Raw genomic sequence first — 25,497 nt, 5'->3', positions numbered from 1 at the left:
CCGTTCGGTACAACCTAAATAGAATAAATACATTTTGTAATTAAAAAAATTAAAAAATATATATTTACTATTAATGCGTTGTCAAAGCTTTTGTTTCAAACTCCTGACATTGATGACCACGTCAATGGTTTGTATGTAAAATCACATTAAAGCTATCAGATCCAAACCACTTGACTGAAAAAAAATAGTTTTATAATATAAGTTTTTCTATTTATTTTTGTATTTTTTTAAAAAAATTAATTGACTAACACAAAAATCCAACCAATTAAACAAATACCGCTTTGAGTTGATATTTTATTTCTCTTTTTGAACTAAATGTTAGAATATGTCCCTTGTCTACAAAGGTGACAAATATATCCACTTAAAAATTTGTTAAAAAACAGATGGGTATAGAAATATACCATTGTTTATTAAACCCTAAGGATTTATTAACTCAGTCAAGTACTACATAATCTAATGAAAGTTAATGAAAATCCATTACATGTACACCCATAAGATTTACAAAACAATATCAAGTTAATAAATCATCTGGCACTCTATAAGAAAAAGAAAAGATAGCTCCTCCTGCGAAAGACTTATCGGGCCAACTTATAAACAATACATGGACCCAAAAACAGTGGATGGATAGCATAGACCTATTATAATCCTACAATACAGGGATTCTATCTTATGTTGCACCCCCGTCCATTACTCATGTGATTAACCACTACACTAAACCGTGATTATCACTGGTCTATATTGTTAAATTTTAAAAAAAAAACTAAACAAAAAGATAACATAACAAAAACATTGGCACACGCCAATTCTATCTAAACAGTAAATTGTTTAATTTCTATATATAAAAAAAATATGGTTCGCCTCCTTTTCAAAATATAGTTAAACAATTAAAACCCATAACATGTGATGAAGAAGAAAATAAAAAAATAGTGCAAACACAAAGTTCTTTTTATTCATACGCTTACGACCGTCGTGACAAAACAGCTCACGCAAGCGCTCACGTTGCTCGCTAGTTTTGAGTTACCAAAACGGCTCCGAATCCACAAGTCAAAACGTCAACCCCGTGCGCTCCGTCCCAATACACCGACGCACTCTACTTGTATAAATCCATTGCGGAATTCTAACAAACACTTGGAGGGCAAGGAATCAAAAGCTATCAAATCAAGGAATGGAATCACATACCTCGATTGACAGCAGTGACTCCGATTGCAACTACGCCACCATCTTCTCCACCCCGCCGAAGCGCCGCGCCGGGAGAACCAAGTTCCGGGAAACCCGCCACCCGATCTACAAAGGCGTGCGCCGTAGAGGGAGAGGTGAGGGAAGGTGGGTGTGTGAGGTGAGGGAACCGAAGAAGAAGTCGAGAATCTGGCTTGGTACCTACGCGACGGCGGAGATGGCGGCCAGAGCTCACGATGTCGCCGCGATCGCGCTTCGTGGCCGATCGGCTTGCCTTAACTTCGCTGATTCGGCGTGGCGGTTGCCGGTCCCTGAATCGGCTTCGCCGAGAGCGATCCGTGCCGCGGCGGCGATGGCGGCGGAGAGGTTTGGATCCGGCGAGGGCACTGGTTATCGGAGAGGCGTCGGCGGTGAGACCGGCGTGGCGGCGATGATGGAGGTGAGAGAAAAAGGGGTGTTAGATTTGGAATGGTTGGATTGTGAGGGGATATTTGGAGAGGATTATTATTACTACGAGAACTTGGCGCAAGGGTTGCTACTGGACCCACCGTTGCTGACTGGATTGGATGACGTGGATTTCAGTGCTTACGTGTCATTGTGGAATTATAACTTTTGAAGCTGACGTGGCGCAGGAACCAATTTTGGGAGTGAATGGTTTAAAAATGATAATAATAATATATACATATTATTAAGGAGAGATGATCACACGAACCGGTGGGTCAATCTTAGTTATGGGTTTATAAATTTTATTATTTTTATTATATAATTTAGGAATATATTGGTAATTATCTTAAAAGATCCAAAGTTATTAAATCGAGGCAATCCAACGAATGAGATTGAGCCGCATCTCGGTTCTATAGTAACTATTATGGAACCGGTTCCGTGTGATCAACTCTCTTAAAGTAAATGTATAATATGGTCGGAATGTATTTCTGTCATTATTTCAATAAACAATTTAAAATTTTTATAATATTTAAATTTTTATTTATATTACTTGTAATATTAATAATTAAAAAATATTAATTACATTTAATTATTTATACAATAAATGTCCATAAGATTTTTAAAATCTAAAGTATACAATAATTTCAATAATAGAAGTTGTTTAATTATATAATTTTTTTTATATATAATATTGCATCAAAACTTCTCACAAAATTTTTAAAACTCCAATATAAAGTTACGGAGAATGCCTACTAATAATGTTATGAAGAAATTATTAAAAAAAAAAAGTTAAGGGGAGATACAATTGTGTAATTTGGGAACAGTAATACTTGAAAAATACTAAAATTTAAGTTGGTTTGAAGTTTATTATAGATTTATATAATATAGTGTCCGTGTTATTTAATTCATAATTAAATCATATTTTTTTGATGTTTAAATATCTAAAAAAAACCAAAATTATACAATATGTTGGCTTATCTCCACGAACCACTTGGATAAATTGATTAGCATTTCTCGAAGACATTGCTTTAGTATTTTTGTGGCACATGAACTAAATTTCAAGTTACAATTATTAATTGATTAAGTAAATTGTTGCATCATCAAGTATATAGCATAAAAGAATGAAAGGATCAATATGTTCTAAATATTTTATTAATTAGATAAATATTGATATATATTTACAAACCAAAAATGAGCATATATAGGTATAATTCATAAATCAATTTTATTTTTCATTCTTAACTTTTAATAACAATTAATTACATGAAAATATAATTTATATATTACAAAATTTTCCGAAACACGTAATATTAAGCTTACTCCCTCAAACCAGAAACACCATTTTAATTTTTAATAGTTCCAGTTTCATAAATTTATCATAAATTAATTTAATTAATCATTTTAATTACACATAAATTAATATTATAGGTATATAATGACTGTTTATAATTATATTAATGAATTATTAATTTTATAATTTTAATTATAATAATGATTATTATTATTATTTAAAAAATAATATTTATATGAGACTCTAAATTCGAGGTTATTCTAGGGCAGATCCCAAATTTAGGGTCAACTTTGGATATGGGTACTCCATTGGAAATGGCCTGATGGCGCACGCGCACACACACGCTCTATCCGCTCTTGTTCCGCGCCGTCCCTACGCAGTACACTCGTTGTCATGAGTTTAAAAAGCTAGTTTGTGTGTCACTAGCTATAAATGACCTTTCCTTCTCATCTAAGGAAACGCCTCTTCAATGGTCAACAAGTTAAAATTTAAACTTGGTCCTTCCTATACATGTCATTTCTGATGTACATGCAATTAATTAATAAGCTTTAGGGATATTGAAAAGCTCTGTCAAAGTAAGAGAAAAAAATAATAATAATAATGAACTCATGTTGTATATAATTAATCACTATTAGTTATTAGGTATCATTTAATTCACGGTAATATAAAAAGATTATCACGAGTTACGTGATAATATGAAAATATTACTATATTTGATATTATATGGATGATAATCTGAATGATAATATCACATTACCAACATGAAAATATTACTAAGAAAATTGATAATTTTATTACCACCAAATTTGGTGTCAATCTTGGATTACTGTGGTAATCTCATAATTTTTTATATTTTACCAAATTGATTACCATGAATCAAATAAAACAATGAATTATTTCCGCTAATAAGAGTTTTCAACTAAATATGGTTATATTAAATTACCATAATATTTTTAACTATATAATATTTTCACCCATATTACTATAATAATCTCGTTACGTGGTAATATATTATTATTATGAATCAAACAGTCCTTATTGTTATAACTGAGACTCTTTTTCTGATGTATAACTTATAGATGTATGGGGAAGAGAACTCACCCATGATGCAAGCTCACAGCTCACGCTTTACGTAGGCATCCAGTCTTGGAAGGTGAGGTTTCAGTCTACGCCAACGTGAGCTTGCCTTTTATAATGTCCCCGGTTAAACACAAGTTGAATACTAGAGTTCTCCATTATCTAGGGCGTATGTTGCATGTTTTATTTTAATATTGATTATAGACACATCGGAAGAATATTGGTAGTTTTTTCCCCGGTTAATTGATGTACTCTTTAACGTAACAATGATTTGGATATGTAGTCTATTTATTATGTAAAAATTAAAAAATAAATAAATAGTGAGATAGAAAAAATATATATATATATATATATATATATATATAATGATGCTTATGATCTGTTAGTTTATTAGCACCAGATTTTCTCATATAAAGTTGTGGCATCTTTACTGTGGAATCGAATTCAAATTTCAGCTCAAACAAGATGATGATATATATGTTGAGACAATAATTCTACATTTGCCCATGTCCTTAACATGAATTATCTATATTTTATCAATATATATAATGACTTTAATAATGATCATTTATTTATTTAATCATTTGAAAATATATTTTCACTACGCAAACTATAGAGAATGAATATTTCATTCTTTTTCGCAAATTAATAAAAATAGATGTTTTGAATATACCCTCCTTTAAAAATAGGTTTTTTTTATATCTCAAATGAAAAAAAAACATAAATTTTTATTCAATTCCGTAATTTATTCATTTTTTTTATTTCAAAAAACAAAATCAAAAATATTATGACAATCATATTTTCAACTGATTGAAAATACATCCCAAGCAAAAATACCCATAGTATTTTCTCTTAAAATAAACACATCTCTCAATCTATTCTGCTACAATAAATTAATTTTTGAGTAATTATGAAACTATTCTAAACACTTTTTTTTTTGAGAAAGGCGACAAGAGCCCGAACCCAGGAACGAACACGTGGGGGAGCAGTGCTCACACATTTCATAATATTTATATCTGATTCCAACAAAAAAAAACTACTAATTTCTAATTTTTTTCCAAAAATAAAATAATAAAATAAAATAATTCTCCCAATTTTCCAATTTAAAAAAAATAATAATGTTGACTCCACCCTAAAATTCAACCCAATGTCAAGAAGGAGGTATGAACTAAGACCCTCCAAACCCCACCGCAGCACCCAGAGTCTTTTGGCAATTTGAAGTTTTGAACTAAGAAACCCACCGTGCGCGCGACCCGTCTCAATCCCATCTCAAAAGTCACAACTAATAAACTCGTGTCCCAAAACCAACTACTATAAAAATGCATGCGGAATTCCATCAAACAAACAAATCAAGGAAGCAATGGAGTCCAAAAAACACACCTCGTTTAGCAATAGCGACGATACAGATGGCGGCTACGCCACCATCTCCACTGCCCCGCCGAAGCGCCGGGCCGGAAGGACCAAGTTCAGGGAGACTCGCCATCCGATCTACAGAGGCGTGCGCCGCCGTAGCCGTGGTGAGGGACGATGGGTGTGCGAAATAAGAGAACCAAATAAGAATTCCAGGATCTGGCTTGGGACTTACGCCACGGCGGAGATGGCGGCGAGAGCTCACGATGTCGCCGCTATCGCGCTCCGTGGCCGATCCGCGTGCCTTAATTTCGCGGATTCGGCGTGGTTGCTCCCCGTCCCGGTCTCTCATTCTCCGCGATCTATCCGAGCTGCGGCGGCGGTGGCGGCCGAGAGGTTTGGGAGAGGTGAGGAGGAGAAGGTGAGGACGGTGGTGGAGGGTGTGGCAAACGCCGGAGAGGGTCCGAGAGATACCGGCGATGAGGCGATGGGGAGGAGTGAATGGTTTGATTGTGCGGAGATGGAGATGGCGGAGGGTTACTACTACGCGAGCATGGCGGAAGGGTTGTTGCTGGACCCACCGCCGATGGGTGAATGTGATGACGTGGAGTATGATGCTGACGTGGAGCTTTGGAGTTATTCCATCTGATGGTGATGACATGGCGGGAATCTAGAATTGTGGAGAAGGGACTGTGTGAAAAAATAGATATTTTAAAGGGGAGGTTTTTGTTATTTGAGGGAAAATTAGGAAATTACGGAGAAGAATTAGTAGATAGAAAATAAATGAAAGATAAATAAATGAGAAAATCGAGTGTAATTTTTCCACGAGAAAATCATTTACGTGAGGGGAAAAACAAATGAACCAAATAAATATGGTTTTAATTGTATTGGTGGAGATTTGGAATTGTGGATTTTACTTGTATACTAATAATTTAGAAAAACATTAATCATTATAAAAAAAACCACGTAGCATGGTAACTGTAATGTTTGTAAAATTTTTCTTTTAACTTTGACTGGTTTGATTGAGTATTATTGGTGAGTGGACCCCATTATTTTGTCTCTTTGCTCTTAAAAACCGGATCCTGTTGGAGTAAATTATGGACTTGTGTTTGTTTTGTTTAGTTTTTAAGAGGAGATGGTATGATGGTTTAGAACTCTGGTAGTGTGTGTGTGTTCTCCTTGAGAGCTTGCCTTTAGAAACACTTCAACTCCAGAGTTTGAGGTTTCCTTGGTGGTCAACTCCAGATCTTGCTTCCTTTTTGGCTGGAGGTTAGATCCATGCTTATGTTTCTTTCTTTAGCTTGCCACTTTATTGTGATTTGTTTGAAGCATGACAGTAAGCATGATTTGTATTCATTACTTTAGTTTGTCTTAATTAACTTTGTATGCATACGTATAGCTTTGATCTTGTTGTTAGATCCGCAGCCATGGTATGTGTTGTTATATAATTGCATCTGGTTTGTGAGCATAATCTGGTCAACATGCTTTTAAATTTGCCTTATGATGATTCTTTTATTTTATTTTTTTATATTTTGGTTTTTGTTTTCTGGAATTTCCTAGAAATATGGTTACATAAATTCATGCATGTTTGTGTTTATGTATTTTTTAAACCTGTGTAATTCGGATTATTTGTGTGATAAGTTTTCCACTTTTCCTAAACCAAATTGTTTAAATTTAAGGTTATCTTGAATGCTTGCTTAGTCTAATTAAGCCTTGTATTATCTTTGTTTCAAACCCTTGATTTCAGAGAGGGAAATTTGAGAGTTTTTGTTTAACCGTAGATAGGGTAAAAATTTTGGGTGCTCACTAAACTTTGCCCGATTTCAAGTTTGCTCACCGAATTTCAATTTGTATCAGACTGCTCACTGAATTTTAATTTAGTTCCACCGACAGGTCACTCGATCGTTTCAGGTGAATTTTTGATGACGTGGCCGCCGGAATTACATGTCAGCAAAATAAAAATATTTTTTTAAGCCACGTTGCGAAGCCCACCTCAGCACTTTGGCTGACTGGGCTTTAAGTTGCCAACTCACCCTCCATGTCACCCTCCCAGCTTGGAGGAGTAAGTCCTAGCCATGTGCACATATTTTCTGTATGAAGCATGAGCTTTTATTCTGCAATATCTTTTATATCTGTTGTTTCTGCAATCCTACTGGGCCCTTGTGGCCCATGCACTATGTGAATTCTGTTCTCGCAGGAGAAGATCAAGTCTTGGATCGGGGGTTGTCTGGGGGTCGTATTGTCTGCTTTTATCAATACCTCTATATTACCCTCTTGTGAGTGTAAGACTTATATTCTGACTGTATTTGTAATTTGCGAACTGTTGGGTTGTATTTGTATTCTGTAGGGCTGCTAAAGTCCGTACTTGTAGTATTTCAGTTTCCAGTATCCTATTTGTGCTTTTGTGTTCTGTTCATATCAGCTTGTTAAGGTTGACTCTGACCAGGTTAATAACTGAGGCCTTGCACCCAGTGGGACCCAGTCCCATTGGATGCGGCCAGTCTGTCCGCGGGCCCAGCTATGGGGCTGGGACGTGACAGTAACAACCTATAATAGATTAACAAGCATGTTATTTGATTTCATACCGATCCAATCAAGATATTTGAGATCATCAAAGAGAGCAAGCAACAACATTAAAAAAATATGGAACGGTAGAAAAGCAATCCCAATAGAATTTGAAATAAAAAAGTTAAATATTATACTTAAAAAAAATATAAACACAAATACCATTCAACCATGTTTATTAAATCAAAGGGAACATAACTGATTGGCAAAATTCAAAAACACCTCCCAGGGACAGGGTAAAGGCTAGCTCACTGGGTTACTCAACCTTGTGTAAACTTATTAGGGTTGGGTAAGGCCACATATCGCTAATGAGCTCTTGTTCTTTGTGTGGGCTCAATTGTCACTCGATTAACTATCTCGGATTGAAGTAAGTTTTCTCAACACATATGAATTAACTTTCTTAGCCACAAGACTACTCATGTTCAAACAAGCTTATTTTGAACATTGGTGGTGACTCGTATCAAACTCATTGGAGCTCTTGAAGTTCAAGATGAACTCGATTAATTGAAATTTTCGTAAACTCATCGGAGCATACCAGCTAAAAACAAAGCTCTCTGGTAAAGTAACAAGAAGGTATTAAGAATGTAATTTTATAAGGTAATTAAATTTAATAAATATATAAATCATTAAAAAAATTAAAAAAAGAATATTTTAAAAGGTCAAGAGATTCAATAGATTTAATTTAATCATGATGTCTAACTATGACAAGGATTCGATGGATATTTTTCTAAAAGAAAAAAACATAAAACATATTATCAAATGCTCAATTTTAAACCACATACAGCTAATAAAAAATTGTCATTCAAAATTTCCGGTCTACAAAACTTTTGGTCCATAAAACATATGGATTGCATAAAACTAGAAATAAATTATTCAGCTCTCATAGGGTAGGGTGATGCGGATTCAAATAATAAACAAAACCCACACCGAAAACTAGATTCCTACTATTGTGTTCAATGAAACTTGAATTCAAGACATTTGAAAATTTTACATGATGCTTTCAGAAAGATTAGTATTATAAGACTATCAACCCTTTTGCTATACTACAAAAAAAAAATTAAAAATATCTATAATATTTTAAATATATATACAAAAAAATATAGCACTTTATTTACGGACAATACATCCGTTCGGTTGATAAAATTTTAGTAATCATTTTCGCAATCCAAAAATGAAAAATTCACCAGCTAAATGTCAAGTTGGAACAACTTGGTTTGTTTATATTTCTTAATAAATAAATTTAGTAATCGAAGTTTACAAATTCTATAATGTTGCGAATTCTTGACAAAACTATCTAGTTAATCTAGTGACCTTTTTTTTCTTCTTCTTCTTCAAATCATATATTGATCCACAAAGGATACAATGTTTGTCTCCAGATGCTTCCAACGCTCTTATAAAGCGTTTATATGGATCAAAATCAGTAAAATCTCAGCTTTTACTATTAAACAATTTAACATGTTTGAGATTATTTGATTTTATTTTTTTTATTAAATATAAACAAATTATGTCCGTAAAAAAACATGTATATAAAGTTAATACTTCATCATATCTGTACACTTCTTGAAATTTGAATCCACTTTCTCAAAAAAAAAAAAAACCTAACACTTTATATAAATGATCTAATGCTAATAAATCCAAGAGGTCATAAATTTAAAATTATTTTATTACTAAAAACTATACATTATATTATATTAAAATAATTTTTGAAAATATAATAACTTTTTTATCACTTGATTAAATTTATATGTACATATTGCAACCAAATGTATGTGGCACTTGAAAATATAATTTATCCAGGGTGTAATTCTCTAACTCTAATTTACTACAGCGATAATATAAATAGATGATCTAAATAGTATAAATACATTTTGTAATTAAAAAATTATAAAAAAAACATAAAGATAAATTATTTTTGCTACATTGTCAAAGCTCCTGCTTCAAACTTCGACATTGATGGCCACATCAATGGTTCATATGTAAAATCACATTAAAGTTATCATATTCAAACCACGTGATTGTGTTGTTAAGGCGTGTGGGTCAAGAAAAAAAAAACCACGTGATAGAAAATAAAATTAGTTTTGTAATATAAATTTTTATTTATTTTTGTATTTTAAAAAAAAAAATTGACTAACATCAAAATCCAACCAATTAAACAAACAAATACCGCATTGAGGTGGTATTTTATTTCTCCTTTTGACCTAAATGATTAAAATCTGTCAATTTGTTTTTTTTTTTTTAGGTTTTTTACTTGTATACCCCTGTAAAATTATGAAATTTATTTAAATACCCCCATAAAAATAATATTTGTTTGTATACGCCTACAAATCAATTATATTTGCTTATAGGCCCCCTATGGTTAAGTTGACTCTTAATAGTGTTAAATTAATGGATGGAAAAAAATGGTAAATTACAAAAATGGGTTCACTTATATACCCCTCTAAATTTTTTTTTCTTATTTTGTAGACATTACTCATTTCATTCAACAAATGATCATTATAGGTTTGCTAATGTACCATCAAATTTTTTTATTATATTTTATAGACTTTAAATTATTTAAATTATAGATATCCAATGTAATTTTTTTTATATATGCCTTAATTATTTTTAAAAATTATTAAAAATCATGAATTTTTGTGTAAATTCATATTTTTAAGATTTTTATAAACATTTCTAAAAAATTTTACATTATCACATGCTCTTTACGAACACAACTTAAAAATAGATAAAAATTACAACATGTAACAATATATAACAAATAATTTCATACACATACTCAAAATATAATCACATATGAAATTTATAAGAAAGAAATCCAATAATTTTTTTTTTTTGAACAACCATACAATATCAAGTTTTTAACTATTAAGTTCTCTAAAGGACATCAAATTTTTTGAACAAACAAGTTCCCCATAAAATTCTTTAAAACAAATTACATCCAACACCAACTTTTTTAACATCAACTAAAATTATACATATGTTCATTTATGCAAAAACACATTAAACTTCTAAAAAACAACAATCTCCAAATAACACAAATAACAACCTTAAACTCTATTCTCAACATCAACCTGAAAAATGGAGATGAATTTGCAATTAGAACTTAAAAATAAATGAAATAATTATAGGGAAGACAACATAAAGATATTTATTTTTATAGGCCTCCCAATTTTTTTTACTGTTGGTGGCAGATAAGCATGGTATCTTCCCCTTGATCTTGATCTTCCCCTAACTAAAATATTTCTTTTGTTAAAAATGAGTACGATATGAATGTATTGAAGCCAATAAGTAAATATTCATTGCTTACCTGTAGGCTTGTTGAACACTAGATGATGAAGCCATAGGTTGCTCTTCTTCAACGCTGTTGATATAACATGCACCATCTATCACCTCATGCGCACCTTCCGAATAATTCACATCAGCCTCTGATTCACACCGGCAGTGATCACATCGCTACTAAATAACACAAATAAAAGAGAACAAAGTGGGGGTGACGGGATCCATACCTGCTAGCAAGTTAGTACCTGAAAAACATCAGATCTCCTGAGAAAAATCTAGTAATCCGATAGTGTGGTGGAGGATCTGATTAGTACAGTAGTCAATGGTGTTTGACCCGTCGACGATAAACACGATTGGGAGGTTCTCCGAGTAAGCTCCGGTGACGGCATTGAACATGCTCAGAACTTTGACAGTGAAGGTAACGGCACATGCGCAGATGCTACGGCGTAGGCTGTAGCCGGCGTTGAAATGGTCCAATAGGGTTAGGTTGAAACCTCCGGGGACGGCATAGACATCTCTGACGCCGATTTGAAAGAACCTACGAGTGAGATGGCGTGGCTTGAAGGGATTGGTAAGAAGGAAACCGCAAAAGATGGCGGGTGAGTGGCTGAGAAGTTTGAGAATGTTTCTCAGATGGTTTAGGTTGAATGATGTTAAGGGTAATTGGGTAATTTTATTAAGTTGGATTAACTGGGAACTATGGTTAATTCTATAAACATTAACGGTAGCTAACGCTAACTAACGGAAATGATATATAAATAAAAAAATTAGTTGTATGGGGGTATTTAAGCAATTTCATGGTTTTGCAGGGGTATGCAAACAATTTCCCCTCTTTTAACAAAATGTGACAAATATCTTTATTTAAAAATTTATTAAAAGACATATAGGTATAGAGAGACACCAATTATATTTGTTTATTAAATCCTAAAAACTTATTAACTTGGTCAAGTATTACATCAACTAATGAAAGTCCATTCCATGTACATCCTAAAGATTTACAAGAATAATATCAAGTTAATAAATCATATGTCACTTTGTAAGAAAAAGAGAGAGAACTCCTTCCACAAAGGGCTTATCGGGCCCACTTATAAACAATACATGGACCCAGGAACAATAGATCAATAGCATAGCACTATTATAATACTACAACACAGGGATTCTATATTGTGTTACACCGCACATCCATTACTAAAGTAATTAACCACTACATTAAGACGTGATTATAGCTTGTCTATATTGTTAAATTAAAAAAACCAAACAAAAAGATCACATAACAAAAGCATTGGCACACCACTAGTCTTATCTAAAAAGTAAGTTGTTTGATTCCTATATATAAAAAAAATATGGTTCGACTCTCTTTCAAAACATAGTTGAGCTCGTAACATGCGAGGAAAAAGAAAACAAAAAAATGGTGAGAACACCAAGTTTTTTTTTTGTATGCACACACCCAAGGGCGGAAGAAGTGGGGCAAGGGGCTGCTTCAGCACCCCTTGGCCCAACCAATGATATATATATAGGGTCTGTTTGGTGGACTTTATAAGAACGATAGGATATGATAGACAATCATATCATGCTGCTAGCTTCTGTTTGGTGTACCAATAAGATATGATAATATTATCCTAGTGGCCCACTTTATTATGCCAGAGACATGATAATAAATCCTATGGGGGGAGTCAGGATAGAAACAAGTAGGATATGATAAAAATAAATAAATTTACCTTTTTCCCCTATTATTTGGTTTGTCTCCCTTATCTGGGGTTTCATTGTAATTTTTTTATTATTATTTTTTAAATACAATGCTTGGGATAAGAAGGTTGTCAACAACTAGATAAAACACTACTTTCACTATAAGATTTTAGGCATTTAGAGTGGTTAAAAGTTTCTCCGTCAATCTTCGTGGAGCAGATTATTTTTCATCTAAATATATTTTTTTAATCATGTCTTATTTTTAGTTTTTCTAGTTTGATGATTATTTTTCAAATTGATTTTGATTTGATTTATTTATTTTCTATTAATGAGTTTGTTATTCTACCTTTCTATTATATTGATGACTTTGTGTATGATTTTCTCCAATGAAAAAAGGTTTTAACTATAATTTTTTGCAAGTTAGTGATATTGCAGTCTATATATTTGTGGACATTATTTATAAGTTATTTATTTTTAAAAATTTAAAATATACCGATAAATAAATTATTAAAGAAAAAATTCAAAATAGTCTATTTAAAAAAAAATATATAACTATGTTATAAAGGATAATTGTCTATTTACATACCGCATGGAGCATATGATAGGATATGAGCTTATCATCCCCATATCTTTTCCTACTCTTATGCAGTTCTCATATCATATTTGTCCATATCCTATCATATCCACCAAACGGGTCCATATATATATATATATATTACGGGGTTGAGGAGGGCATAGTTAAAAGCCTCCCTCTCTCTCCACACACACTCTCTCTCTCTTCATATATGTATATATATATATATCCATTGAATCTTTATTTTATTTTTCTTAAAATAACAAGTTTTTGCAAATGAATACCCATAGTTAAAAAAATGTTTGGAAAAAAAAAACAAAAATTTATTATTTTGATATTTTACATATTGGTTCATATAGTATAAAAGTATTCTCTTTTTTTTTAAAAAAAAATAATTTTTTATTGTTTTGGCCCCTCTATTTATTACAAATCAGTTTATATAGAATAAAAATTATAATTTTAGAAAAATGGTAAAAATGCATTGTTTGACCCAGTGATTTCTATAAGCTAGAATATAACATATAAATAAATAAATAAAAATATATATAGAAAAATATTTATAACATTCTATTATTTGGCCCTTAATTTTTAAATAAATTTTATATAAAAAAATTTATTGACTATATCGTATAGTTTCTTTTATTTTTTATTTTTTTAATTCAATCGGCCAAACAACAATGAACGACTCTATTTTTTTAAAAATTTAATAAATCTTCAAAATCTATTTTTAATTGTTTGAGTCAGCACCCTCTACTTTTCTTCTCGTTCAGCCACTGCACACTCCCACGAGACCGTCGTGACAAAACAACTCACGTTGCTCGCTTTTGAGTTACCAAAATGCTTCCCAATCCACAAGTTAAAACGTCAACCCTGTGCGCTCTGTCCCAATACACCAACACACACTACTTATATATCCATTGCGGAATTCTAACAAACACTTGAAGGCCAAGGAATCAAAAGCTATCAAACAAGGAATGGAATCACATACCTCGATTAGTAGCAGTGACTCCGATTGCAACCACGCCACCATCTTCTCTACCCCGCCGAAGAGCCGAGCTAGAAGAACCAAGTGTTGAAGATCAGCTGGTCTGATATGGCTGTAGAGTGAAAAATATTATTGATAAAATTAGGAAGAAGAGCGAGAGGGGTTTTTTTTTTATAATACAAAACACATATTTTTTCAAATAATAATAATAATAATAACTTAATATCTTGAATAAAGTTCCAAGACACAGACAGTCTCTTAGTACACTAGAGAGTTAATCTACGATATATATCTGAAACATACTTTAAAGCGACACAACACTGCAGACAAATTAAACTTCTTCACATATTGGTCAATAGATCTTCTAGCTCATTCATTGGCTGTAAAGAGCATAGGATTTCCTCTGCACTACACTGGTTAACACACCAAGTGTGAGGTTAAACTTCATTTTCCCATTTTACCTCCGCTGACCAATTCTCCTTCTTAGCAGCTTCTTCAATCAACTTACAACACCCTCCCTTGATTGAAGACTCTTCAATTCCCAGCAACATCTTTAGATAGTTATGTTTCTTCACAGGGAGAGATTTTGTAGAAATATCTGCCTTTTGATCCTCTGATCTGCATTGCGTCAAAACAATTTTCCCTTCTGGCACCAAGCTACAAATGAAATGATACTGTATATCTATATGCTTGGTTCGTCCATGATGCACAGGAATTTTTGCAATCTCAATGGTGGATCAATTATCACACCATATTTCAATTGCTTGACTTTGCTTCATCCCACAATCCCCCAGCATCCTCATCAACCATACACTCTGACAGGCCGCCGCCGTTGTAGCTATATATTCAGCTTCGGTAGTCAAAAGAGTAGTGACATCTTGCTTTTTTGAATCCCATGAAATAGCATCTAATCCAAAATCAAATATCATACCAGATGTACTCCTTCTATCTTCAATCGATCCACCCCAGTCGCTATCAGTAAATCCTTGCAGTTTACATTCATTGGTTTTAGTATACCAAATACCACAAGTAACAGTTCATGCAATATATCTCAGCAAATGCTTTGCAGCACCTAAATGCTGCTTTATTGGCCTGCTAACAAACCTTGAAAAAATATTCACAGTGTACACAATATCAGGACGAGAATGAGTCAAGTAAAGTAGACTACAGATCAAACTCCTGTAGCTTCTAGAATCAGTGCTTCCTGAACCATCATCAGCTTGTAATTTTTCGCCTACGATCATTGGTGTTACTACAGGCTTGCATTGATTCATCTTAAACAGTTTGAGTGTTTCTTCAACGTATCTCCTCTGCACTATAAACACTCCATTCTCACTTTGTTTTACCTCCAATCCCAAGAAGTAGTTCAGAAGGCCCAAATCTGACATCTCAAAAGCTTTTTGCATTTCAAGCTTGAATTCCTCCACCATTGTCTGAGAAGAGCTTAAGTACATAATGTCATCTACGTAAATGCAGACAAGTAACATGTGACCATCTCAATTTGATTTTTTTGTAAAGTGTTTGCCAAGCTGTTGTGAGAGGAAAAGAAACCAAATATATATATATATATATATATATGGAGGAATTTTAAAAAAATATTTATTAAGGAGAGATACAATTATGTAATTTGGGAGTAAGATGTTGTTGAGTTTGTGATTGTGCTCCACTTCTGTTTTTGTTTCTAATTTAAATTTTAAATAGAGTGCTTGTCTCCTAACATCTAAAAAGAAAAAGTGTAATTCAAAAACATTAATACTTAAAAAATAATAAAATTTAAAGTTGGTTGGAAGTTTACTATAGATTTATATAATATAGTGTATGTGTTATTTTATTCACAATTGAATCATATTTGTTTTATACTTTTATGTTTAAATAAAAAAAAAAATTATACAATATGTTGGCTTATCTCCACGAACCACTTATAAATTAATTAGCATCTCTCGATGACGTAGCTTTAGTATTTTTGTGGCACATGAATTGAATTTCATGTTACAATTATTTATTGATTGTGTAAATTGGTGCATCATGAAGTATATATCACAAAAGAATGAAAGGGTCGCTAGTGGTTGTGTGCAAGTGGTCCCAATGCCCATATGTACGCAGGTTCCACTCTCACTTGCTCTACTGAGGCTTGTGCACGTCTTTGATGGTATAGTAGGGCTTTCAGGCTGTCTATTCTCTTGTCAAAAAAATGAAAGGGTCTATATGTACTATATATTTTAGGGCATGTTTGGATAGGTCAAAATTACTATATTGATTTTTTGGGTATTTATTTTAGTATATAAAATTATGATATATTATAGGTTTTATGGTATAAAAAAATTCCACTAAGAGTGGAATATTTTTTCATTATAAAAAAATTTTCCCTCTTTCGCACTGGCCATCGGTCCACTAGTGATACGACCAACCTCCGACGATCCGCCGGCGGTCTAGCTGCCCTCTGGCGATCCTTCGATGGTCCGGTCAGCCTCCGGCGACCAGCCACTGGTACACCGGCGGTGCGACAGATCTCTAACAACCCCCTGATGGTCTAATCGGCCTCTCGCAACCGACCACCAATCCGCCCACCGGTTAGCCGGCCTCCGATGGCACGCCGACAATCCACCGGTGGTCCTACCGGCTTTCGGTAATCGACCACCGGTCCACAGCACGGACTGGCCAGTGACATCCTAGCGGTCCACCGATGATCCAGTCACCAACGGCTGGACTCCTTAATTTTTTTATTTTGTTAACGAAACACTCATTCTGTAAGAATAAAATATACCACAAGTTCTCTAATAATCGTTTATACTTCCTACATAATAAAATTATGTCATATTTTTGTATTTTAAAGCTAAACAGGCCCTTAGATAAATATCACTATATGTTTAATTGTTTACAAACCAAAATGAGCTTCTAGGTATAATTCATAAATCAATTTTATTTTTCATTTTTAACTTTCATTTAAAAATTACGTAGGCAAAAGTATGATTTATATATTACAATATTTCAGGAACACATAACATTAAGCTTATCCTCTAAAACCAAAAACACCCCTTTTAAATAAAATAACTATAAAAATCAAATTATTCTCTATCAATAGTACATTCTTTTTATAAAAAAAAAAATAATTCATGAATCTTAATCCTTAATCTATGATAAAGAAATATGCTCAAACTACACACACAAAAGAATGAAGGAAAAGAATAAAATATTGGACAATTAATCTTTAAAAAATACCAAATTTAATCCTCTATATGTTGTCGTACCTTATCCAAACGACAAAGTAAGATAAGATGACTGGCCTTGGACTACAAACTACAAAGTCAAATATTCAACAAATTCTAAACAAACAGAAAGCTTCAAGCCTTGATCATATGATTCATATGCACCCCCCTAAATAGTAAATACTCAAGTCTCTTCCTACGACCGCCCCTAAGCGCACACACCACACGCTCTTTCCGCTCTTGTTTCGTTATCCCTCGTCATGAGTTTAAAAAACTAGTATTTCTTCTTCAGTCTTTGTCACTGGACAGTAGCTATAAATGACCTTTTCTTCTCATCTAAGGAAACGCCTCTTCAATGGTCAACCTGTCACAACATAAACTTGGTCCTTCCTGTACATGTCATTTCCGATGTACATGCTATTAATTAAGAAGCTTTAGGGATATTGAAAAGCTCTTTCAAAAGTTAAAGAAAAAAGTAATGAACTCATGTTATATATAATTAATCACTATTTACTTATTACTGTTACAACTGAGATTTTTTTCTGTTGTATACTTATAGACGTATGGGGGAGAGAACTAATCCATGATGCAAGCTCACAGCCCTTCCTATACGTAGGCATCCAACGTGAGCTTGCCTATTTTCCCCGGTTAAACAAAAGTTGAATACTGGAGTTCTCCATTTTCTAGGGGGTATGTTGCATATTTTATTTTAATATAGATTATAGATACATCGAAAGAATATTTGTATTTTTTTTTTCTCTGTTAATTGATGTACTCCTTCTCTTCTCGTGACAATGATTTAGATGAGTATGTCATTTATAATGTAAAAATTTTTAAAAAATTAAAAATAAGTTAAAAATAAAAAATAGTATATAGTGAGATAAAAAATTCAGATAATTTTTTCAGTTAAGTACTAACGTTTGTTCATATTTCAATTTGAGCACCAACATTTAATTTGTATCAAAATGAACACTAATTTTCAATTTGATTGCACGAGGCTAATGTGGGTGCCGGACTGCTTGCATGGCCACTAATAATCCACATCATTTGCAACCATGGAAGGCGTCATGTCTGCAAGGTGAACCAGTGGCTTTTATAATGACCACATATGATGCCATCTCATCTTCTTCCCCACTTTCTCCCTTTTCTCCGCCCATTCTTGTCGCCATAGAATCCCTTTTTTTCCAGTTGAGCCTGAGAACGCAAGGAGAAGTTCTTCAAGAAGGTTGTAATTCTAGAGCAAGAGACCAAGAGTGCAAGAAGAAATTTACATTAATTTTCTTGGCCGGCGCATTCATTGCATACCTTGAACATAACATGCATTACAAAACTTAAGAGAAGCACTTCCAGTTTCTTTGTATGGGTTTTTGTATATCTTCTTACTCTCATTGCTTGATTATAATCAGGGACGGAACTAAGGGGGGGCTAGCAGGGGCTTCAGCCCCCTCGGCACCCAGCAAGGTTTTTTTATGTTTGGCGGAAAAACATTGAAGTTATGGAACCATGTAAACCAGCCCCCTTTAGCCATGCAGACCCCTCCAAAGCACCCCTCATCCGCCTTTGATAATCACTACATAGATACTAAAGACAATGAGGGAAGAACTTTTTGTATTCAACTCGACCTCGAAAAACATTTGTACAAGTCGGGATAATTCATGGAAGATGAGATGTTCAAAGGAAAAACAGACCACCTAAGTTTGAAGCTTTTATAATTTACGAAATTTCGATGAATCGAAATGAAAACCGGTGCATTGAGAGCATGAGTTAATTGCATTCTAGTTAAACCAAACCAACTAATGTTGCCTCGAACTAATGTGCATCCATTTGATTATCTCATCCTGGCCATTCATTGGAAAACTAATCTTGACTCTTGAGGTTGCCTCGAACTTAAACCAATCATCTTGATGAAATTAATCTCAGCCGTTCATTCATTCCCTCTCAAAACTAACCAACATTCAAACATTTGAAAGGTCAATTTTACCCTTTAATCAAAATCTATTTCCAGGTTTCAAAATATTCAAAATTCCAGCTTTGCTGCTTCTTCAACCTAACTGCTTCTACACTACACTGCATCCTCTCTACTTTTCACTGAGTATGTATATTTTAGTATTTATTTTTTTTAATTATTTGATTATATAATCAATGATCACTTCTTATTGAAAATGAGAGAATGAATGTATTAAATTTATGGGTGAAATAAATATAACATGAATGATAAACTTCATTTTTATAAATATGCCTACAATGTGTTTGATTAAATGCCTTGATGAGTTAAAATGTTGAAAATATCAAATATCAAATATTAATATGTATCATAATGTATATATGTATAAGTAAATAATGTTTAGTATTAAATCTATATAGTAAAATGCATAACAAAATAGGTTTCAAACTTTCAATAAGACTAGTTATACCAAAGGTTTCATAATCATAAATATTCATTAACACATAATAAAATTGGATTCAATGATGTAACATATGATGCATCCTGAAGACTTTTCGGTGACTGAACATATGATGCTTGAGGATCAACTTACTACTTTTATTTATGATGTGCGACATGATGAAGATTTTGTAAATATCGGGGACTTGGGAGGTTTTGCTATAAAGATGATTGATACTGGCAAATGTACTATTTTTCCACTCGTTTATCGTCTTATTGAGTTGGCATTGGTTTTGCCAGTTGCGACAGCTAGTGTTGAGAGGGCATTTTCGGCGATGAATATTGTGAAAACTGACTTGCGCAACAAAATGGGAGACGAGTGGATGAACGATAGCATGATTATCTATATTGAGAAAGAGGTTTTTGCAACTATTGACAATGAGGCAATTCTACAATGTTTTCAAAAAATGCAAACTCGTCGTATTCAGTTACCTCCTCTTAGCAGCATGCGTCGCACAGATGACAATTCTAGCTCTAGTGTGCATAGATAAATATTTTATGTTTTTTGTGATTAATTTAATTAAATGTCACAATATCGCACTATTTTGTATTGAATACAATTTATGTTGATTGAAAATTTTTTTTTAACATTTTGCCCTCAGCCCCCCCTATCAATAAATCCTGGTTCCGTCCCTGATTATAATCAAAGAAAAGCACATAATATGATAAAGAACATGAGCATAAATGACTCTACAAGTTCTATACACTACTTGAGTTATAAATGTATTTACGTGAATTATATATCTATACACTACTTGAGTTATAAATGTATTTACGTGAATTATATATCTATACACTACTTGAGTTATAAATGTATTTACGTGAATTACATAGAACCTTATGACATTATAGTAATCAACCACATCTGGTGAATTATACACATAGAAATCAGCCACATCTGTTGAATTACATACAAAAATTAGCAAACTTGGTTAAATTAACATCCATGATCTATTTTTCTCCCGCTTGCACTGGTGATCACCCTTCCCAATATGGAGGTGCAGGGCTACTCAAATATTGTTTCCAACATGGAGAATTCCATCGGAAAGCAAGGACTTGAAGAACTCCACCGGAAGCGAAAAATGGGATTCTAGGGCAACATGGATCAAAGGAGAAAGGAAAACAAGGGGGAAAGAAGATGACATGGCATCATACGTGGCCATAATAAAAGCCACTTGTTCACCTTGCTGACATGGCACCTTCCAAGGTGCAAATAACGTGCATTATAGTGGTCATGCAAGTAGTCCGGTGTCCACATCAGCTAATCCTCAATGGGAAACCCCAAAAGCCTCATCGGTGCAATCAAATTGAAAGTTAATGCTCATTTTGATACAAATTGAATGTTGGTGCTCAAATTGAAATAAGAGCAAACATTAGTACTCAACTGAGAAAATTACCCTAGAAAATTCATTAGCACCAGATTTTCTCATGTAGAGTTATGTTATTTTTATTTGCAGAGACAAGTTTAAATTTCAACTCACACAACACAAGATAATGGTATATGTGTTAAGACAATAATTTCTATATTTGTGCATGTCATTAACATAAATTATCCATATTTTATCAATATATATATATATGGTGACTTTAATAATGGCCATTTATTTATTTAATCATTTGAAAATATATTTCCACTATGTAAACTATAGGGAATTAATATTTCATTCTTTTCGCAAATTAATAAAAGTGTGAATCTACCCTCCCTTAAAAATAGTTTTTTTTAATATCTCAAATGAATTTTTTTAAAAAAATTTTTTTATTCAAGTTTGTAATTTAATCATTTTTTTTATTTCAAAAGACAAAATAAAAAATAATACGACCACTATATTTTCAACTGGTTGAAAATACATTCCAAGCAAAAATACCCATACTATTTCTCTTAAAATAAACACCCCTCTCAATCTATTCTGCTACAACAAATTAATATTTGAGTAATTATGAAACTATTCTAAACACATTTCATAATATTTGAACCCATGACCTTCTTCTTATACTTTGATGTCATACCATTGGGTTATCCAATGGTTGACCATATTAATATTATTGTTAATTTTTTATATAACTTAACATATTATATGATGAAAAACCTATTTGGACTGCTTTGGGCGGGCTTTGGGTAGAGGTCATTAAATTTAGACGTGTTTTGGCAAGGGTTAAAACCCAAAATTTCGAGCCAAGCCGGATTTAGACAAGCTTAAAATTTAATAATTACGAACAAGGCCCGGTCTGAACCAAAACCCGACCCGGCCCGGCCCTTGGACAGATCTAGTGTGAACTATGGCCCTCTAAACCACACAGCAGCGCCCACAGTCTCCTGGCAATTTAAACTAGGAAAGAAATCCAGCGCGCGCGCAATACCCGTCTCAACCCCCATCTCAGAGCTAATAAAACTCGTGCCCCAAAACCAACTACTATAAAAATGCATGCGGAATTCCATCAAAAGCTTCATACGCTTGAAAAACAAACAAATCAAGGAAGCAATGGAGTCCAAAAAACACACCTCGTTAAGCAGCAGCGACACCGATCGCGGCTACGCCACCATCTCCACTGCCCCGCCGAAGCGCCGGGCCGGGAGGACCAAGTTCCGGGAGACTCGCCATCCGATCTACAGAGGCGTGAGGCGCCGCGGCCGCGGTGAGGGACGATGGGTGTGCGAAATAAGAGAACCGAATAAGAAATCAAGGATCTGGCTTGGGACTTACGCCACGGCGGAGATGGCGGCCAGAGCTCACGATGTCGCCGCGATCACGCTCCGTGGCCGATCCGCGTGCCTTAATTTCGCGGATTCGGCGTGGTTGCTCCCCGTCCCGGTCTCTCGTTCTCCGCGATCTATCCGGGCTGCGGCGGCGGTGGCGGCGGAGAGGTTTGGGAGAGGTGAGGAGGTGAAGGTGGGGACGGTGGTGGAGGGTGTGGCAAACGCCGGAGATGGTCCGAGAGATACCGGCGATGAGGCGATGGGAAGGAGTGAATGGTTTGATTGTGCGGAGATGGAGATGGCGGAGGGTTACTACTACGCGAGCATGGCGGAAGGGTTGTTGCTGGACCCACCGCCGATGAGTGAATGTGATGACGTGGAGTATGATGCTGACGTGGAGCTTTGGAGTTATTCCATCTGATGATGATGATGATGACGCGGCGGGAATCTAGAATTGTGGAGAAGGGACTGTGTGAAATGTAAATAGATTTTTAAAAGGGGAGGGTTTTTTTTTTTTTTGGTTATTTGAGGGAAAATTAGGAAATTACGGAGAAGGTAAGAAAGAAATTGAGTGAGTATATCATTTTACTTTGACAAAATATATGTGGCGACTAAATTAATAAAATTGTCAGGAATGAAAATAAATGAGAAAATTGAGTGTAAATTTTTCCACAAGAAAATAATTTATGTGGAGACAAAAATAAAAGAACTAAATAAATATAGGTTTACGCGTATTGGTGGAGATTTGAAATTTTGGACTTTACTTGTATACTAAAAACTTAGTAAAACTTCAATCATTATAAAAACCACCTACTCTAGATTGACAATCATATTTTTGATTTTATACCGATCTAATCAAAATATCTAAGGTCATCAAAGAGAACAAGTAACAATCCTAAAAAGGATGGAATGGTAGAAAAGCAATTTTAATAGAATTTGAAATAAAAAAGTTAAATATTATACATAAAAAAATATAAAAACAAATATCATTCAACCATGTGTATTAAAACAAAGGAAGCATAGCTGATTGGCAAAATTCAAAAACGCCTCTATTTCCATAGAAAAATTTTAATGTAAAAAAAAAATTATAACTAACTTCCAGTGGCCAGGGTAAAGGCTAGCTCGCTTTGGTTGCTCAGTCTTGTATAAACTTGTTAGGGCTGGACAAGGTCACATATCGCTAATTAGCTCCTGATCTTTGTATGGGCTCAATCATAACTCCCCTAACTATCTCGAATTGAAGCAAGTTTTCTCGACTTATATGAATTAACTCTCTTAGCCATACATGACTATTCATGGTCAAACAAGCTTGTTTTGAACCCTGGTGATTCCTATCAAACTCGTTGGAGCTCTTCAAATTCAAGATAAACTCACGTAAAATTTTCATAAACTCATCGGAGCATTCCCGCTACAAAACAAGCTCTCTCGTAAAGTAACAAGGAAATATTAAAAAATAAAAGTAAAATCGTAATTTTATAAAATAATTAAATATAATAAAATAATAAATCATTAAAAAAAATTAAAAAGAATATTTGAAAAGGTCAAGAGATTCAATAGATTTAATTTAATCATGATGCCTAACTATGACAAGGACTCAAGGGATATTTTTTCTAAAAGAAAAAACATAAAACATATTATCACATGCTCAATTTTAAACCACAAACAGCTAATAAAGAAATGTCATTCAAAACTACAGGTCCACAAAAGCTATAAAGTCATGTGCGACTTGACAGTTAAACCGGCAGTCTGAAAAGAAGACGGTTGATATTAGTCAAGATATCCACAAGCTCATGAGGTTCCTCAAGGGTTAGTGGGTTACAACATCAGAGCATCAGAAAGGCCAGCAAGGAAATGAAGTTTCCTTCCTACTTACCTTCAGTGTGTGCTTTTTATAGTGTTCTATCTCTTATTCAAAGGGACAGAATAAAAAAAAAAAAAAGTACTTAAATCGGTGGCCGTTGTCTCCTGCTGGCAACGCGTTGTTCCCACTTTTTATGTGCGGATTTCTTTTGGCCCTTTCAAACATTATCTATAAACATTGTCTTCTAAAAGTAGACTTTTGTCTTTGTGCGCTAGAGTTCATGCACCTCTTCTGCTTCAATATTCTTATGACACGTGTTTAAAACTCGTATATATATATATATATATTTAAATAGATAAACCATGTTTTCTAATTTTAAAAAAAATAAAAAAATCTTAGTTATAAAACGCTTAATCTATGCATGTTTTATGCATATTATTAGGATAAGTAAATAATTAAAAAAAAATTGTCAAAGATTTTAATAATTTTTAAAAATAGAACATGATGTTTTGTACATATTTATATGAGTTACTAGGTATATATAAAAATATGGTTTTATATATAATACAATTATATACATTACAAATACATATATATATATAGAAGCTATTTAAACATTAAAATTGAAAAAAATATATATTACAGCTAAAATAGGCTTTTTTTTATATTATATTTTTTTAAATTATTTATCAAAATAAATATTTTTTAAATTAATTACCAAAATACGCAAAAGTACCATGTATAGTACTTTTTTGCACATAGGTTATTATTAAATTTTCTTTTTAATTTTATAACAGTTTTATATATGATATTTTACATTTACAACCTTATAAATTTTTTAAATTAATTTTTTTCACAACTCTATTTAAATTTTACAATGGTTTATGTTTTAGTCCTTATAATTTTTTTAAATTAAAATTTTTTTCTC

At 33.3% G+C, this 25,497-nt stretch overlaps 3 protein-coding genes and 1 long non-coding RNA gene across 5 annotated transcripts; all 4 read left to right on the top strand.

Moving 5' to 3' along the window:
* Positions 1–967: 967 nt before the first annotated feature.
* Positions 968–2,083, top strand: LOC120267844 (dehydration-responsive element-binding protein 1D-like). Its single transcript, XM_039275552.1, has one exon. It carries the CDS (start codon positions 1,166–1,168, stop codon positions 1,790–1,792), a length of 627 nt encoding a protein of 208 aa, XP_039131486.1. The 5' UTR covers positions 968–1,165; the 3' UTR covers positions 1,793–2,083.
* Positions 2,084–5,083: 3,000 nt separating this feature from the next.
* Positions 5,084–23,505, top strand: LOC120263203 (dehydration-responsive element-binding protein 1G-like). Of its 2 annotated transcripts, none has more exons than XM_039271087.1 (2): positions 5,084–5,989; positions 23,192–23,505. In XM_039271087.1, the coding sequence occupies exon 1, from the start codon at positions 5,349–5,351 to the stop codon at positions 5,985–5,987; it is 639 nt and encodes a 212-aa protein (XP_039127021.1). In that variant the 5' UTR covers positions 5,084–5,348; the 3' UTR covers positions 5,988–5,989; positions 23,192–23,505. The 2 variants fall into 2 exon arrangements, with proteins under 2 accessions (XP_039127021.1, XP_039127017.1); XM_039271083.1 differs by having other exon boundaries at positions 5,084–5,983; positions 23,186–23,220.
* On the top strand, positions 6,456–7,754 carry LOC120263215. Its single transcript, XR_005537033.1, has 2 exons — positions 6,456–6,607; positions 7,220–7,754. It is a non-coding gene; the product is annotated as an uncharacterized LOC120263215 (long non-coding RNA).
* Positions 22,171–23,207, top strand: LOC120263193 (dehydration-responsive element-binding protein 1B-like). The gene has a single exon (XM_039271079.1). The coding sequence runs from the start codon at positions 22,497–22,499 to the stop codon at positions 23,187–23,189; it is 693 nt and encodes a 230-aa protein (XP_039127013.1). The 5' UTR covers positions 22,171–22,496; the 3' UTR covers positions 23,190–23,207.
* Positions 23,506–25,497: the final 1,992 nt, after the last annotated feature.

Source organism: Dioscorea cayenensis, chromosome 1, assembly GCF_009730915.1.
Source record: "Dioscorea cayenensis subsp. rotundata cultivar TDr96_F1 chromosome 1, TDr96_F1_v2_PseudoChromosome.rev07_lg8_w22 25.fasta, whole genome shotgun sequence".
NCBI lineage: Eukaryota > Viridiplantae > Streptophyta > Magnoliopsida > Dioscoreales > Dioscoreaceae > Dioscorea > Dioscorea cayenensis.
This window is presented reverse-complemented; position numbering and strand designations above follow the sequence as displayed.

What these genes read in the sequence shown, in the direction of transcription:
- LOC120263203 (XM_039271087.1), top strand. Translation starts at nt 5,349, where the DNA reads ATGGAGTCCAAAAAACACACCTCGTTTAGCAATAGCGACGATACAGAT.
- LOC120263193 (XM_039271079.1), top strand. Translation starts at nt 22,497, where the DNA reads ATGCGGAATTCCATCAAAAGCTTCATACGCTTGAAAAACAAACAAATC.
- LOC120267844 (XM_039275552.1), top strand. Translation starts at nt 1,166, where the DNA reads ATGGAATCACATACCTCGATTGACAGCAGTGACTCCGATTGCAACTAC.